At 69.5% G+C, this 13,681-nt stretch overlaps 3 protein-coding genes across 3 annotated transcripts; 2 read left to right on the top strand and 1 right to left on the bottom strand.

Moving 5' to 3' along the window:
• The first annotated feature begins 226 nt into the window (after window positions 1-226).
• Window positions 227-5,058, top strand: CHMP1A (charged multivesicular body protein 1A). The gene is made up of 7 exons (XM_068411149.1): window positions 227-256; window positions 470-489; window positions 829-906; window positions 1,257-1,403; window positions 1,791-1,919; window positions 2,423-2,610; window positions 3,280-5,058. The coding sequence occupies exons 1-7, from the start codon at window positions 250-252 to the stop codon at window positions 3,299-3,301; spliced, it is 591 nt and encodes a 196-aa protein (XP_068267250.1). The 5' UTR covers window positions 227-249; the 3' UTR covers window positions 3,302-5,058.
• A 685-nt stretch (window positions 5,059-5,743) lies between these two features.
• On the bottom strand, window positions 5,744-9,277 carry DPEP1 (dipeptidase 1). The gene is made up of 10 exons (XM_068411388.1): window positions 9,165-9,277; window positions 8,274-8,406; window positions 7,561-7,693; window positions 7,335-7,485; window positions 7,160-7,229; window positions 6,684-6,860; window positions 6,528-6,612; window positions 6,375-6,450; window positions 6,108-6,243; window positions 5,744-5,914 (listed from the first exon to the last, which is right to left on the bottom strand). Exons 1-10 carry the CDS (start codon window positions 9,275-9,277, stop codon window positions 5,744-5,746), a joined length of 1,245 nt encoding a protein of 414 aa, XP_068267489.1.
• A 1,062-nt stretch (window positions 9,278-10,339) lies between these two features.
• LOC137669397 (sulfotransferase 2B1-like) lies at window positions 10,340-12,419 on the top strand. The gene is made up of 6 exons (XM_068411480.1): window positions 10,340-10,479; window positions 11,222-11,430; window positions 11,581-11,707; window positions 11,782-11,876; window positions 11,948-12,128; window positions 12,214-12,419. The coding sequence occupies exons 1-6, from the start codon at window positions 10,341-10,343 to the stop codon at window positions 12,327-12,329; spliced, it is 867 nt and encodes a 288-aa protein (XP_068267581.1). The 5' UTR covers window position 10,340; the 3' UTR covers window positions 12,330-12,419.
• Window positions 12,420-13,681: the final 1,262 nt, after the last annotated feature.

The following is a 13,681-nucleotide window of genomic DNA, read 5'->3' as shown; positions in this document are numbered from 1 at the left end:
ATGCGCAGTGCAGCCGTTACAGCTCCCACGCATGCGCCGTGCCGCCTGCCACAGACTCCGCCCCCCCGCGCTGGCCCTTGGCAACGGTTGCTAGGCACAATGTGGCCCCGCCCCCTTGTGGCCCCGCCCACCCCGGCACCCACCCAGCCCCACGTGACCTCCCCCCCGCCAGGCGGCGCTCTCGCGGGGGGCCGGCGCGCGCACCCCGGAAGCGGCGGCGGTGGAACCCGGAAGCGGCGGCGGGGCAGGATGGACGGTAAGGGCCGGGCGGGCGGTAACGGGGGCTCCGTCGCGCTGGGCTTTGTGGGGGGCTGGAGCTTGTCCTGATGGGCAGGGCCGGGGGTACACCGAGCGCGGGGGCACGTTGGGGCCGGGGCTGGAGGCCCTGGCCCCGGTCCCCGGCCTCCTCCTGGCCCCGGCGTTGTCCCCGGTGTACCGTCCCTGAGGCCGTGCTCTCCTTCTCTTCCAGACACGCTCTTCCAGCTGAAGGTGAGGGCGGCGGTGGACCCTCCGCTTCCTCTCCATCACGTATCGCCGGTCCCGGCGCGCCGGTGATGCCGTTCCCCTCTCCGGGAGCGGCCTGGGCATCGTCCGCCCGCTGACTCACCGCCTCGTCAAGGAGAAAATGGGCTTCCCGGTTTACCGGGTGCTCTGAGAGCCTCTGGTCCTCGGGGGGTGGGGTCTGTCTCCCCGGTTTCCCTCCCCCCCGCAGCCAGAGGGTCGGGGCAGCCGTGGCCGGTGTCGCTGGGTGCGGGGTGGGACGGTTGGGGCTGGGTCCCTGGGTCTGCGCCGCTGGATCCCGCCGCTAACCGGTTGCTTTCCGCGCAGTTCACAGCGAAGCAGCTGGAGAAGCTCGCCAAAAAAGCTGAGAAAGACTCCAAGGCCGAGCAAGCCAAAGTCAAAAAGGTGGGTGGGAGCTCGCTCTGCGCGTGGAGCTGCCGGGCCGGCGCTGCCAGCCCTCGGCGCTGTGCCAGGCGGCTGGAGATCCTGCCCTGTGCCACCAAGGGAGTGGGTAAAGGGGCAGGTTCCCTCCCCAGGCCTCGCTCTGTGAGTCTTTTGAGCCCCAACCTCAGCTCTTGAACCTGCAGGGTGGATGGGGCACATCCCTGCGACACCGAGAGGGGTTTAATTCCCGTTCGAGGGCGTGCTCAGCACTTGGAGGGTCACGGGAGGGCTGTTCCCTGCTGGAAACCTGCCAGGCAGAAGCGAGGTTGTTGATAAACCTGCGGTGAATTCTCTGCCCTTCGCCCTGCCAGGCCCTGCAGCAGAAGAACGTGGAGTGCGCCCGCGTCTACGCGGAGAATGCCATCCGCAAGAAGAACGAGGGCCTCAACTGGCTCCGCATGTCGTCCCGGGTGGACGCGGTGGCCTCCAAGGTCCAGACAGCAGTGACCATGAAGGGGGTAAGAGCCTCTGCGGGGGCCTGCGGCTTCCTGAGGGGTCTGTGCCCTGCAGAGAGCGAACGTTGGCTCTTCCCTTCTCGCTGCCTCCAACCACCTTGGACTTCCCCGTCCCCAAAACGATCCCGCCGAGCGTTGTTGTTAGCTCAGACCCCCTCGCTCTGCTGCAGCCTGCGAAGAGCCCGTCTGGGATGACCTTACAGCGGGGCTGCTTCGTGGGGGGCTCGGGTTAAACCCTTACCCCGTGGCTGCGCAGGGGGAGAGGCTCATACCTGCAGCCCCGGGGCGTGTATGAGGGCGGTGGGCTGGGACGTGTCCTGCTGGGTTTCCCTCTCAGCAGTGCTGTACCGTGCTTTTGGGGAGCATCTGTGAAGCAATCTCCTCTTGCAGGTGACGAAAAACATGGCCCAGGTGACCAAGGCCTTGGACAAGGCCCTGAGCTCCATGGACCTGCAGAAGGTCTCTGCGGTGATGGATAAATTCGAGCAGCAGGTTCAGAATTTGGATGTTCATACGTCGGTAAGTGCTGGTGGGCTCTGAGGGGTGCGGGAGGGCTGGGAGCTGCTGGGTTTGGTCTTGTGCAAGGTCTGGGGCCCAGCTGTACCTCAGGCTTCTGCAGCAGCGCTCCATTCTCCTCGGGGACTCCGGTGTGGGAAACCCCCCGAGCTGCTCACACAGTTCTGTTCTCTGCCTCAGAGGGAGATGAGGGACGTTGGGGAAAACACGTCTCTGCTGCCTGGTGGGGAGGGAGTTTGCTGTGCAAAGAGGTGAATGCAGCAGCCAGGGAGAAGAGGGAGGGCAGCCGGCCCTGTGTCGCAGTGAGGGACTATGCAGGGGGGCACTGTGGCACAACTGGACCTTGTGCCCTGCCCCTGTAGCCCTGCCGTGGGGCTTGAGGCTGTGCTGGCTGAGGGGGCCGGTGGTGATGTGGGATCTGCAGCTGGTCCCTTGGGGGAAGAAGCCAGGCTGGAGCGATGGGCTGTGCCTGTGGGGCAGAGGGTGAGGGGCTGTCCCTGTCGCAGGTCATGGAGGACTCCATGAGCTCCGCCACCACGCTGACCACGCCGCAGGAGCAGGTGGACAGCCTCATCGTCCAGATCGCCGAGGAGAACGGCCTGGAGATCATGGACCAGCTCAGCCAGCTCCCCGAGGGGGCTTCGGCGGTGGGGGAGAGCTCGGTCCGCAGCCAGGAGGACCAGCTCTCGCGGAGGTTTGTTCTCTTGCCTTGCGTTGAGGCGGTTTGAATCCCCCCCAGGGATCCCCCACCACCACGAAGGGAAGGAGTTAGCCCCAGGCTGAGCCTCCTCTCGTGCTCAGCCAAGCCAGAGCCCGGCCATCCCCGCGGCACCCTGCGCAGGCGGGCGCGGTGGCCCTTGGGGGCTGTGGGACCACCTTGGGCCTGGGGACGGGGGTGGTTTCTGGCAGCCAGCTCTCGCCGCCGAGGTGCAGAACAGCCTGGCCCCGCTCTGCGCTCGCCCTCACGCAGCTGCTGCCGCGCTGGGAACGCTTCACCCAGCGCCGGGAACAGGCTGTCTCCCTGGAACCACCCCAGGAGAAGCCGATGAGCTTCCTCTCCTTCATCCTTCCCCATCCAGCCCTGCTGGGGTCCATCTGGGGACAGTCCCCAGGCTGCCCTGGGAGCTGGGGACGGCCCTGCGAGAGGCGAGGCGCCCAGGAGGGAAGCCAGGAGGCCCTTGCCTGCAGCACCTCGCCTGTGTTGGTGGCAGACACTCCCTGCTACCCCAGGCTGCGTGCCCTGGGGCAGGGCTTCCTGCACCTCGGGGCAGGAGGGAGGTTTCTGGGCAGAGCTGGCTGGAGGGTCCCCCTGAGGCACGGCTGCTGCTCCCACATCGGTTCCCTCTCCTGCTCTCCCTTCCAGGTTGGCTGCCTTGAGGAATTAAGCTCTCCTGTGGACCGCTGCCCCGCGCTGGTGGGACGGGGGGCGGCCGTCCCCCCCTCTGGCAGCACGTCCCCAGCCAGGCCTGTGTTTAGACTCTTCTTTTGGGGTGTGACGGGGACGCCTTTGCCCAGAGCAGGCAGGGATGGTGGCGGGGGGGGGCTCTGAGCAGAGACAGCCTCTGGCTGGGCTTGAGGAACGCTTTGCTGGTCCTGATTTTGGGGTGGTTTTCATTGGAGGGGTTTCTGCGTCCCACGACGCGACATCCCCCTCCTGATTTAACGCTGAAGGAGTCCTGGAGGCGGGTGGGGTGTTTGGGGGGTGCTGCCACCTCCTCTCCTCCGTGCAGAGCACACGGGTGGCTGTTTCAGACGGGGGCTCCCCGCCACGGGCCGTGTTTTCCTCGGGCCCGCAGCGAGGAGCGGGGGGATCCCCGCGGGGCCGCCTTCCCCTCGCAGCGGCGCGGGAAGGGCTGGGGGTGTTTCTGGGAAGGCCGGTGCCTTGCAGGAAGGGGGGGTCACGCCGTGGCATCCCTTCCCTTGCCGATCCTCAGCTCCTTGTCCTGCCAGGCCAACCCCCCCGGAGCTCTGCACCACAAAGTGACCTTTGAAGCGCGTCCCGCCCCGCGCCAGCCCCCGCGTGCCTGTGCCTCCGCGCCGTCCCTGTCCCCTGTGCTCTGGAAATGGTTACCCAGGCCCCCACCTCCCACGTGGAACCGCTCCTCCCTGCCCCAGCTCCAGCAGCGGGGAGCAGAGCGCAGCAGCCTCCCCCCTCCCCGGGCTTGCAGCTGCGGTGGCCTCAGCCTTGTCCCCAAATGTCCCCTGGCTGGATGGGTGTGACGGTAAATGCTAAACCATCCTGTGAGCGTGGCTCGTCCCCTGGGTATCTGCTGCCACGTCCTCTCTGCTGCCCGCAGGGCACGGCTGGGTGAGCGGGGGCTGCTTCCAGGGCATGGCAGCGTCCCCCCTCCTCCGGGGGAACCGTGGCTGCTTGTCACTCAGGGCCATCCCCTGGGCCAAGGTTTGCTGGGCCCCTTCTCCTCGGCGACTCCCGGGCACCAGCGAGGAGCGGGACGGACGGGAAGCTCGCCGGGAAGGAAATGTAATTTCCTTTGGCTCTGGCGAGGAGGGGCTCTGACCTTCTCCCTGCAGGCTGTGTGCGTGCCGAGCCGTGCCGTGCCGAGCTGAGCTGTGCAGCCAGGGCGGGCGGCTGGTCCCCCTGCAGCGGGGCAGCTCCGATTCATCGCCTGTAAAGGGGGTTTTAAGGCTGACAGGAGGGGGCAGAGGGGGCAGCTCCCTCCTGCACCGGTGCTGGCTGACCCCCGGGTGCAGGGGGTCAGTGACACAGCGCTCGGCACACAAACACTTCTCCCTGTTTTGATTATTATTATTATTTCTTCTGAGTTCGGTGGCCTTGGCAGCGTGGGGCTGGTCACCGACAGAGCCTTCTTCCCCGGTGGGGTGACCGCGGAGGGGGTGGCTCTGGGCTGCGGGGTCACTTGCCCTCTCGTGCCACCTCCCCCTGGGCTGGGCAGAAAGCAGGAACCCCCCGGAGACTTGTGCCTGTGCCCCATGGGGCTGGACCCTGCACGGATGCCACTTGTGGGGCCAGGACGTGCCCGGGGAGCCCCTGGCCATGCCCCTTCTGTCAGCATGATGTTTCTGTGTTTCGTGGGTTGTTTTTAAGCCTGTCTCGTTTGCCTTCTCCTTCTCCCACCCCCTTGATCACCTTCTGTTTTAAATAAACAACCCCTGAACGGCTGTCGTGGTGTGTGGGGGGGCTCGGAGGTGAAGGGGGGGGTCTGTGCCAATCTCCTGGTGCCCATCCCTTCCCCGTGCCCATCCCCTCCCCATGCCTGGCTGCCAGCCGGGGCTCTGTGCCACAGCCAATTTCGAATGCCACAGGAAGATGCTCTCTCTCCTTCTCCTGCCTGTTCTCCCGGTGCCCAAAGCCGCCTCCGCTCCCAAGACAGCCTGTTCCCAAACGAGAGAGGAAATTGCTAAGAAGATAATTGAGTAGCCAATTAATTAGCTAATGATTAATGTAAGCATCCTGTGGAGGCAGCCCTACAGCCACCCCGGCCGTGTGTTGCAGCGATGTGTCACTCCCGGTGCGGTGACAGCTTCCCGGTGCCCTGGGCTGGGTACCCACGGGGCCCCTACGGCTCTGCCCTGCTGGGGTGGCCAGCAGGGTGCTGGGGTGGCCAGTGACATGCTGGGGTGGCTGGTGACATGCCAGGGTGGCTCGTCGCCTCCAGCCAGGAGCAGGGTGATGGGGCTGGGGCTGGTGGTCCCTGCAGGGTCCCGGCATGGGCACACGGTGCCAGCGGTGCTCGAAGCAACGGCTTTATTTGGCTCGTGGGGCTGGCACCGGCGGGAAGGGGTGGCAGAGTCGGGGCCAGCCCCACAGCCACCTGGCCGGCCACCAGCACCCCCCGGGCCAGGTGCTAGGGGAGCAGGGAGCGGAGCAGGGCCAGCGCCAGCGTCAGGGCCATCGGTGGGAGCTGGGCCGTGCTGGCACGGTTGGCGTAGCCATAGCGGGTCCTGCAGGTCCCCTCCAGCGCCTCGAAGGCGATGGGCGTCTCGCGGGCAGCCGTGCCTTGCAGGGCCGTCTTCACCTGCGGCGGGGACAAGGTCGAGGGGTGGTCCCTGTGCCCCATACAGCCCCTGTCACCTTGCACGTCCCCTTGCCGCCCCACGCCATCCCACGGCCCGCACGTCCCCATCGCGCCCTTCCTCCCCCTGCCCAGCACTCCCACGGTCCCCATGCCCGGTGCCCCCCGTGCCCGATGCCCCCCGTGCCCCGCTCACCTCCTCCACCCTCCTGAAGACACGGAGCAGGTTTTCAGCCAGGGCCGCCCTCACCTCCTCCTCCGTCCAGTTCCTCGCCAGCAGCTCGGCCACCAGCGCGGGGTACGTGGACACGTCCTCCAGGCCGGTGGGGACCCTGTGCCACCCCGCAGCTGGCACCCACCTACCACACCCCCAGCCACCCACGCAGGGGAGAGCCCCCCACCCCATGGCAAGTCCCCACGGCTGGGGACACGCCACCCCGTCCCACCAGTGCAGCCACGTTACCCTGGGACCCCGTCGTAGTCCCCGCCGAAGCCGACGGCCTGGGCACCGGCCACCTTCTTCACGTGGTCCATGTGGTCTGTGGGCATGGAGGGGCCGGGGTGAGCAGGATGGGGGGGGACACACTGCCACCCCCTCCCCACCCACCTGCCTCACCTGCGACGTCAGCCAGCGTGGCCGTGTCCCCGCACGTCACGTAGGCGTTGTAGAAGTTGACCATCACCAGGCTGCCTGTGGAGGCCTGGGGGAGAGGTGGCCCTGAGCCATGCTGCCCCCCCTGCCAGCCCCCCCCATCCCTGCCCTGGTGCTCACCACTGTCCTCAGCACGTCGTCGGGCACGTTGCGGCGGTGCGGGCAGAGGCTGTAGGCGGACGAGTGGCTGAAGATGACGGGGGCTTTGGAGAGGTTCAGCACGACCTTCATGGTGTCCACCGAGACGTGGGCCAGGTCCACGATCATGCCCAGGCGGTTCATCTCCTCCAGCACCGTCTGCGGGGACGGGGATGGGGTCAGGGTGGGTGTGAGGGGGCTGTGGCAGCCCTGGGTGTGCCAGGTTGGATGGGGCTTGGAGCAACCTGGGCTGGTGGAAGGTGTCCCTGCCCGTGGCAGGGGGTTGGAACTGGATGGGCTTTAAGGTCCCTTCGCACCCAAACCATTCTATGTGGGAACACCGTGTACCCAGGGGACACTGGGCACCCCCTGCTCGGCTCAACAAGCCAGCATGGGGCTGGTGGGTGCCATCCGGGCCATTGCTCCCAGTCGCTGCCACCAACCCCGTCCCCACTCACCTTCCCAAAGGGCGAGAGGCCGTGGTGCAGCGCTGGCTCGTCCCCCGTGTCCACCAGCCAGTTGTCAGCCCTGCAGAGCAGGGAGAGCATCAAGGTAGCCCCCAGCCACGTCCCCACGCCCCGTGTCACCCCCCCCCACTGGCCCTGTCACCCCATCCCCGTCCCCCACTGCTACCAGGGGGTGTTGCAGCTGTGGGTGAGGGTCATGTAGCGCACGCCCAGGCGGTAGAAGGTGCGCAGGACGCCCAGGCTGCTGTCGATGGAGTGGCCGCCCTCCACCCCGATGAGGCTGGCCACCTTCCCGCTCTGGAACGCCTGCCGGGTGCCTGCGGGAGGGGTGGGCATCAGCGGGGTGGGCACCCACGTCCCCCCCGGAGCACCCCTGCCCCGTGCCCGCTCACCGGCGCTGTCGAGGACGCAGGCGAAGGTCTCGGGGTAGAGCTCGCACATGCGGTGCACCACGTCGATCTGCTCCAGCGTGCGCTTCACCGCGTCCCTGTTCTGCGTCTCGCAGGGCACGTACACCGACCAGAACTGCCCGCGGCGGCACCGGGTCAGCACCGGGGCCCCGGACCCGTGCCCACCGCCACCCGCCCCGGTGCCAGCCCTGGTGCACCCTGCCTGCCCCGGTACCCCCTGCTCTTGCCAGTGCTCTCCCCGGTGCCCACCCCGATGCCCCTGCCCACACCGGTGCCATCCCTGATGCCTCCTGCCTGCCCCAGTACCCCCTGCCCTCGCTGGTGCCCACCCTGGTGCCATCCCTGATGCCTCCTGCCTGCCCCAGTACACCCTGCCCTCGCCGGTGCCCTCCCTGGTGCCCACCCTGGTGCCCCTGCCCACGCCGGTGCCATCCCTGATGCCTCCTGCCTGCCCCAGTACCCCCCCGCCTGCCCTGGTGCCCACCCCAGTACCATCCTTGATGCACCCTGCCTGCCCCAGTACACCCTGCCCTCGCCGGTGCCCTCCCTGGTGCCCACCCTGGTGCCCCTGCCCACGCCGGTGCCATCCCTGATGCCCCCTGCCTGCCCCAGTACCCTCCACCCGCCCTGGTGCCCTCTCTGGTGCCCTCCCTGGTGCCCTCCTCGGTGCCCTCCCGGTGCCCTCCCCGTCCCACCTGCCCGCCCACGTGCCCGCGGCGCAGTTTGGGGATGTTGGTGTGGGTGCCGTCGAGCAGCTGCAGGTTGGCCTCGGGCAGCCCCAGCTGGTTGTTGAACCTCCTGAGGAGCTGCCAGGGCAGGTCATTGTGCCTGGGCAGGGAGAGCCGGAGTGAGGGGCTGCCACCCCTCTGCCCACCCACCCCCGGCTGCCTCTCGCCCGCTCTGGCTGCCCACACATCCATCTGCCCATCATCCATCACCCACCCAGCTGCCCTCTGGGAAGAGCCACCCAAGGAGCCGTGGGCAGGTCACTCCCAGGGCACAAGCCCCACATGGGACCCCCCCTTTGCTGGCCACCAGAGAGCTGGGGGGGAGGTTGGGCACCCCTCTGTGCACCTCTGCACCCCCCCCATGCCCGCTCAGCGCCTGCACCCGGGGGAGCCAGCCTGGCATCTTACAGGGACGTCACTGGCACCGCTGCGGGGATGTCACCACCACCTCGGGGCTGTCACCACCCCGTGGTGCCCGCACCGCTGGGGAAGTGCTCTGGACCTGCTCCCCCTTCTCCCCTCCCGCGTCACGGTCCCCACATCCTCCGGTTCCCCGCGCCACACCGGGCTGCCACGGCACAGGGCTGGTGGCCACGGGGGACCCTGTGGAGGACCAGACCCTCCTGGGGGCCCCGTTACGAGACTGGGGACGTCCCTTAGGACATGACCCCGTGGGACACGTTTGCCTCGACCAGGAACTTCCCCCGGGGCAGCCTGGCCCCGGTTCCCGGCACCCTGCCCGGGGATCCCCTCAGGTGCCCGGCGCGGGGATGCCCCGGTAGGGCCGTTCCCGGGGGGGGTTTTTCTGGCCGGGGGTTTCTCAGGGTGCCGAGAGCCGTCGGGGCAACCTTTGCTCACCCGTCGATGACCGGCGTGGTGGCCATGATGCGCTCGGCCTCCTCCCGGTGACTCTGCCCGGCGCAGGGCAGCGCCAGCGCCAGCACCAGCACCAGCACCTTCCCGTCCGGCATCTTCGCCCGCTCGGTGCCCAGGGGGGTGAACCGGGACCTCCCGCTGCCACCGGGACCCTGCCGAGCGCCCGCACCGGGACGCCTGCCCCGGCTCGCCGCCCGTCCCCTCCCGCTGTAAATAAATAACCAGGACCCGCAGCCGTAACCCCACCCCGTGCCCTGCGCCCGGGCACCGCGGCGGCCTCCCCCAGCCCGGCCCCGGTGGCACGGCGGCGCCGCGGCCTCTCGGCAGAGCTGCGGTGACGCTCCCGGCCCCTCTAATTCAGCCCAGATTTTTTGTCGCTGGGAAAGTCGCCGGTCCCATCCCCGCCTCGGCCTCCCCGGTGCCAGCACCCGCCGGCACCGCCGCTGCCACCCGTTGCCCCTCGCTCACCCCGGTCCCGGGACGCTCGGGCGGCTGCTGCCTGCGACGGCTCCCAAGTAGGTTTTTGCGGCGTGTGGGGCTGGGACGGGCTGTGGCCACCCCAGGGCCACCCCCCGACGTGGCGTCGGGCGGGTGCCAGCGTGAGGCCACCCCACGGCACCACTGTGGGGTTGCCCATGGTGCCGGGCTCCCTCCCGCCCCACTGGCATCGTGTGTGTGTGTGGGAAACTGAGGCACCCATTGTGGGGTGCCAACCCCAGCTGGCTGGTGGCCACGGGGGCCAATGGTGGCCGCGGTGTCACGAGGCACAGCGGGGCTGCTGGGATGGCACGGAGCCACGTGGAGACGACCGGCCCCGCTCCTCATCCCGGGCCATGGCGAGCCTGATGTGGGGCACGGCGTGGGGCTGGCACCCCCGGGGCCACCGTGGGCTCCTACCACTAGCCAGGCTCCCGGCACCCTCCCCACCATGGGGCAACGGGGTGCCCAAGCCCCCCCCCCGGGCTCTCCTGGCCGCGGCGGTGGGTCTGGCCGTGCGGGACCCCCACCCTGTCCCCGGGTGTCCCCAGCCCGTGCCCCGGTGACGGCCCCGCGGCAGGAATGTGCCGGGGGGGCCCGGCCTCCCGCTCCCCGGCACGGCTTCCTCTTCTGCAGCTATTTAAGGGCGGTGGCCGGCGCGTCCCCCGCAGTGGCCGGGCCATGGAGCGCATGGAGGTGACCGAGACCTTCGCCGGCGTCACCCTGCCCGGCCACCTCCACACCCAGGAGTCCCTCGCCTTCGCCGCCACCTTCCCCTTCCGCCCCACCGACGTGGTCATCGCCACCTACCCCAAATCGGGTGAGGGCCGGGGGGCACCGGGGGGGCTGCCAGGGCTGGGGGACAGCGAGGGGACCCGGGGGGGGCAGTGGGGCAGGGCTGCGGACCCCCCAGGGTGGGAGGGGGGGGATAGGGCAGGCTGTGCCACACAGCCCCCGGCGTGCCGGCGGTGGCACAGGGAGCTGCCTGCGTGGCCAGGCTCGGGGCCAGCTGGTCCCTGGGCAGGGCCACCTTGGCCCCCGCAGCCCCGTGGCCACCAGCCCCTCCGGGCACAGCACAGGGGACCCCCGGCCATCGGCTCCCACCCCCCAAACCCTGCCCTGTGGTGGGGGGGGCAGCCCCAACACCCCCTTCCCTTCCTGGGCACCGTCCTGTGCCCAGCCCCAGACTGGTGTGACTGGTGGGGGCTCTGGGGGTCCCATACGGCACTGCCAGTGCAGCTGCTGCCCTGTGCCATGCCAATCTGTGCCACGCCATGCTGTGCCATATGATGGTGTGCCATGGCATGGGGTGCTGAGCCGTGCTGTGCCATATGATGTTGTGCCATGCTGCACCATGCCGTGCCATGCCCTGCTGTGCTGTGCCACCCTGTGCCGTGGGTTGCTGTGCCATTCTGTGCTGTACCACACTGTGCCATGCCATGCTCTGCCCTGCTGTGCTGAGCCACGCCGTGCCATGGTGTGCTGTGCCATGTCATGCCATGCTCTGCCCTGCTGTGCCATGCCGTGCCAGGCTGGCGCCTCCCTGACGCCCACCTCCCCAGGCACCACCTGGATGCAGGAGATCCTGACGCTGCTGTTCAGCCGCGGGGACGCGGTGCCAGCCAAGACCATCCCCAACTGGGAGCGGGCGCCCTGGCTGGAGCAGATCTACTTCAGGGACGCGGTGCGGGACGCGGCCGCCCGCCGCCTCATCACCACCCACCTGCCCGCCCGCGTCCTGGCGCCCGCCCTGCAGCAGAGCAAGGCCAAGGTGGGGGGGCACCCGGCTCGGTTTGGGGGGTCCCCGCTGGGGCATCCCGTGCCCACGGGGCTTCCCGCAGCCGGCGTGGTTGCCGGGGGCTTTCTGAGCGGGGTGGTGCGGGATGCCCCCGGCCGCGGGGCTGACCCTGGCCCCCCCCAGGTGATCTACGTGGCCAGGAACCCCAAGGACGTCGCCGTCTCCTTCTACCACTTCCACCGCCTGGCCAAGTTCCTGCCCGACCCCGGCTCCTTCGACACCTTCCTCACACGGTTCCTCGAGGGCACGGGTAAGGACCACGGGGGGTCCCCGGGGTGCTGGGGCTCGCCCGCGGGGGCCCCCATCACCCCCCGCCTCCCCCAGTGCACTACGGCTCCTGGTTCGACCACGTCAAGGGCTGGCTGGGCCAGCGGCACCTCCTGGACATGCTCTACGTCACCTACGAGGAGCTGCACCAGGTGAGCCCCGCGGGGTCCCCATCCCCGTCCCCATGGGTAGCCCAGGGCTGAGCGTGTCCCCCCCGGCACAGGACCTGTGTGGCACAGCGCGGCGGCTCAGCGCCTTCCTGGGCTGCCCCGTGGCACCGGAGACGCTGGCAGCCCTGGAGCAGCACTGCAGCTTCGCCGCCATGCGGGACAACGCCATGGCCAACTACACCCTCATCCCCCGCGAGATCATGGACCACAGCCAGGGCCGCTTCATGAGGAAAGGTGAGGGGGGGGAATGGGTGGGGGGGGGCAAAGGGGGGGGTGTGGGGCTGGCTGCAGCCCCCCTGCCACCCCGTGCCCCCCGCAGGCGTGGTGGGGGACTGGCGAGCCCACTTCTCCCCGCTGCAAGCCGCCCTCTTCGACCGCCTCTACCAGGAGGAGATGGGCGACGCGGGGCTGCCCCTGCGCTGGCCCATGGCCTGAGGGGGGGGCTGGGGGGGGCATCTGCTCTGCCGCTGCCCAGCCCCGCCGGGGGACCCCCCCCCAGCACCCCCATAACCTACACACCCCCCAGCATCGCCCCGGGGGCTGCGGCGGTGCGGGGGGTCTATGGGGGGGGACACCGGCTGCGTGACACCCCGCTGGGGATGGGGGACTTGCTGCGGCCATCCCCGTGGCCTCCCTCCCCCCCGGGGCGGGGGTGCGTGGCCGTGACCCCCCTTCCGCCCTGCGGAAATAAATATTTATTGCGGTTTCCCGGCAGCGGCGCGTTCCCACGGGTGTGGGGCAGGAGCGGGGGGGGACAGCGGGGAGCGCCCGGCGACACCGGGGACACATCAGGGTGGGGACCCGTCCCCGGGGCCCTTATCTGCCCTGGGGGGGGGCAATGGCCGGGTGGGCAGCGCAGGGGCTGTGTGCCCCAATCCCCCCCATCCCTCCCACTGCATCCCCAAAATGCCCCCTGCACCCCAATCCCCCCCCCCCTGCCCCACTGCACCCCTCCTGATGCCTGGGGAGGGGGGGGCACGGTGCCGTGACCAGCCTGGCTGGGCACCCCCCTGCCCATGTCCCCTCCTGGGGTGGTGGCACCCAGGGCTCGTGCCCCCCGTCCCCCAGCACCCCGGGGTGCCCCAGGCGGGGGGAGCTGCTCCTCCCTCTCCTGCCATATCAAGCCGCTTGGGAAGCGCAGGCAATAATTAACCCCTGGCTTAATTAACCAGCCCCTGCCGGGTGAGCGTGGCAGAGCGCCAGGAGGGCGAGGGCGAGGGCACAGCTCGGGCACAGCTCGAGCGGGACCCCCGGCCAGGGCTCAGCTGAGCTGGGGGTGGGCGGCAAGACCCTCCCTGGGGATGCCAGCACCGTGGGCCGCTGGCACTGGCACCCTGCCAGCCCTGCCACCCTGCCCTGGGTGCAGCCAGGCTCGGTGACACGGGGCACCCCCAGCCCCGGGGGTCCCCCTGCACCCGCCAGCGGGGCACCCAGACCCCTGCCCGCGCCGAGGGCCGGCACAGTGTTGGTTTCTATGGTGACGTCCGTTATCCCTTGGCACGGAGATGAATCAGGAGCTATAAATACGTGGGGGGACCAGGGCGGTGCGGGCAGCGTGCCAGGGTGCCAGCAGCGGCGGCATGGAGGGGCATGGTGGTGCAGCGTGGCCATGCTGGTGGGTGGGTTGGCACCTCTGTGCTGGCACTTGCAGCATCCCCACCTCGGTGGCACCCGTGTGCCAGGCTCCTGGGTGGCCCCCACCCTGCGATAGCTGCCCCGGGGCCCCAGTGCCAGTCCCCGTGGTGGCCTTGGGTCACACCCCACCCCAGGGGACATCACCTCCCCAG

Source organism: Nyctibius grandis, chromosome 12 (genome assembly GCF_013368605.1).
Source record: "Nyctibius grandis isolate bNycGra1 chromosome 12, bNycGra1.pri, whole genome shotgun sequence".
In the NCBI taxonomy this organism is placed as follows: domain Eukaryota; kingdom Metazoa; phylum Chordata; class Aves; order Nyctibiiformes; family Nyctibiidae; genus Nyctibius; species Nyctibius grandis.
The sequence above is the reverse complement of the archived record's forward strand: the minus strand, read 5'-3'. Positions and strand labels throughout refer to the sequence as shown.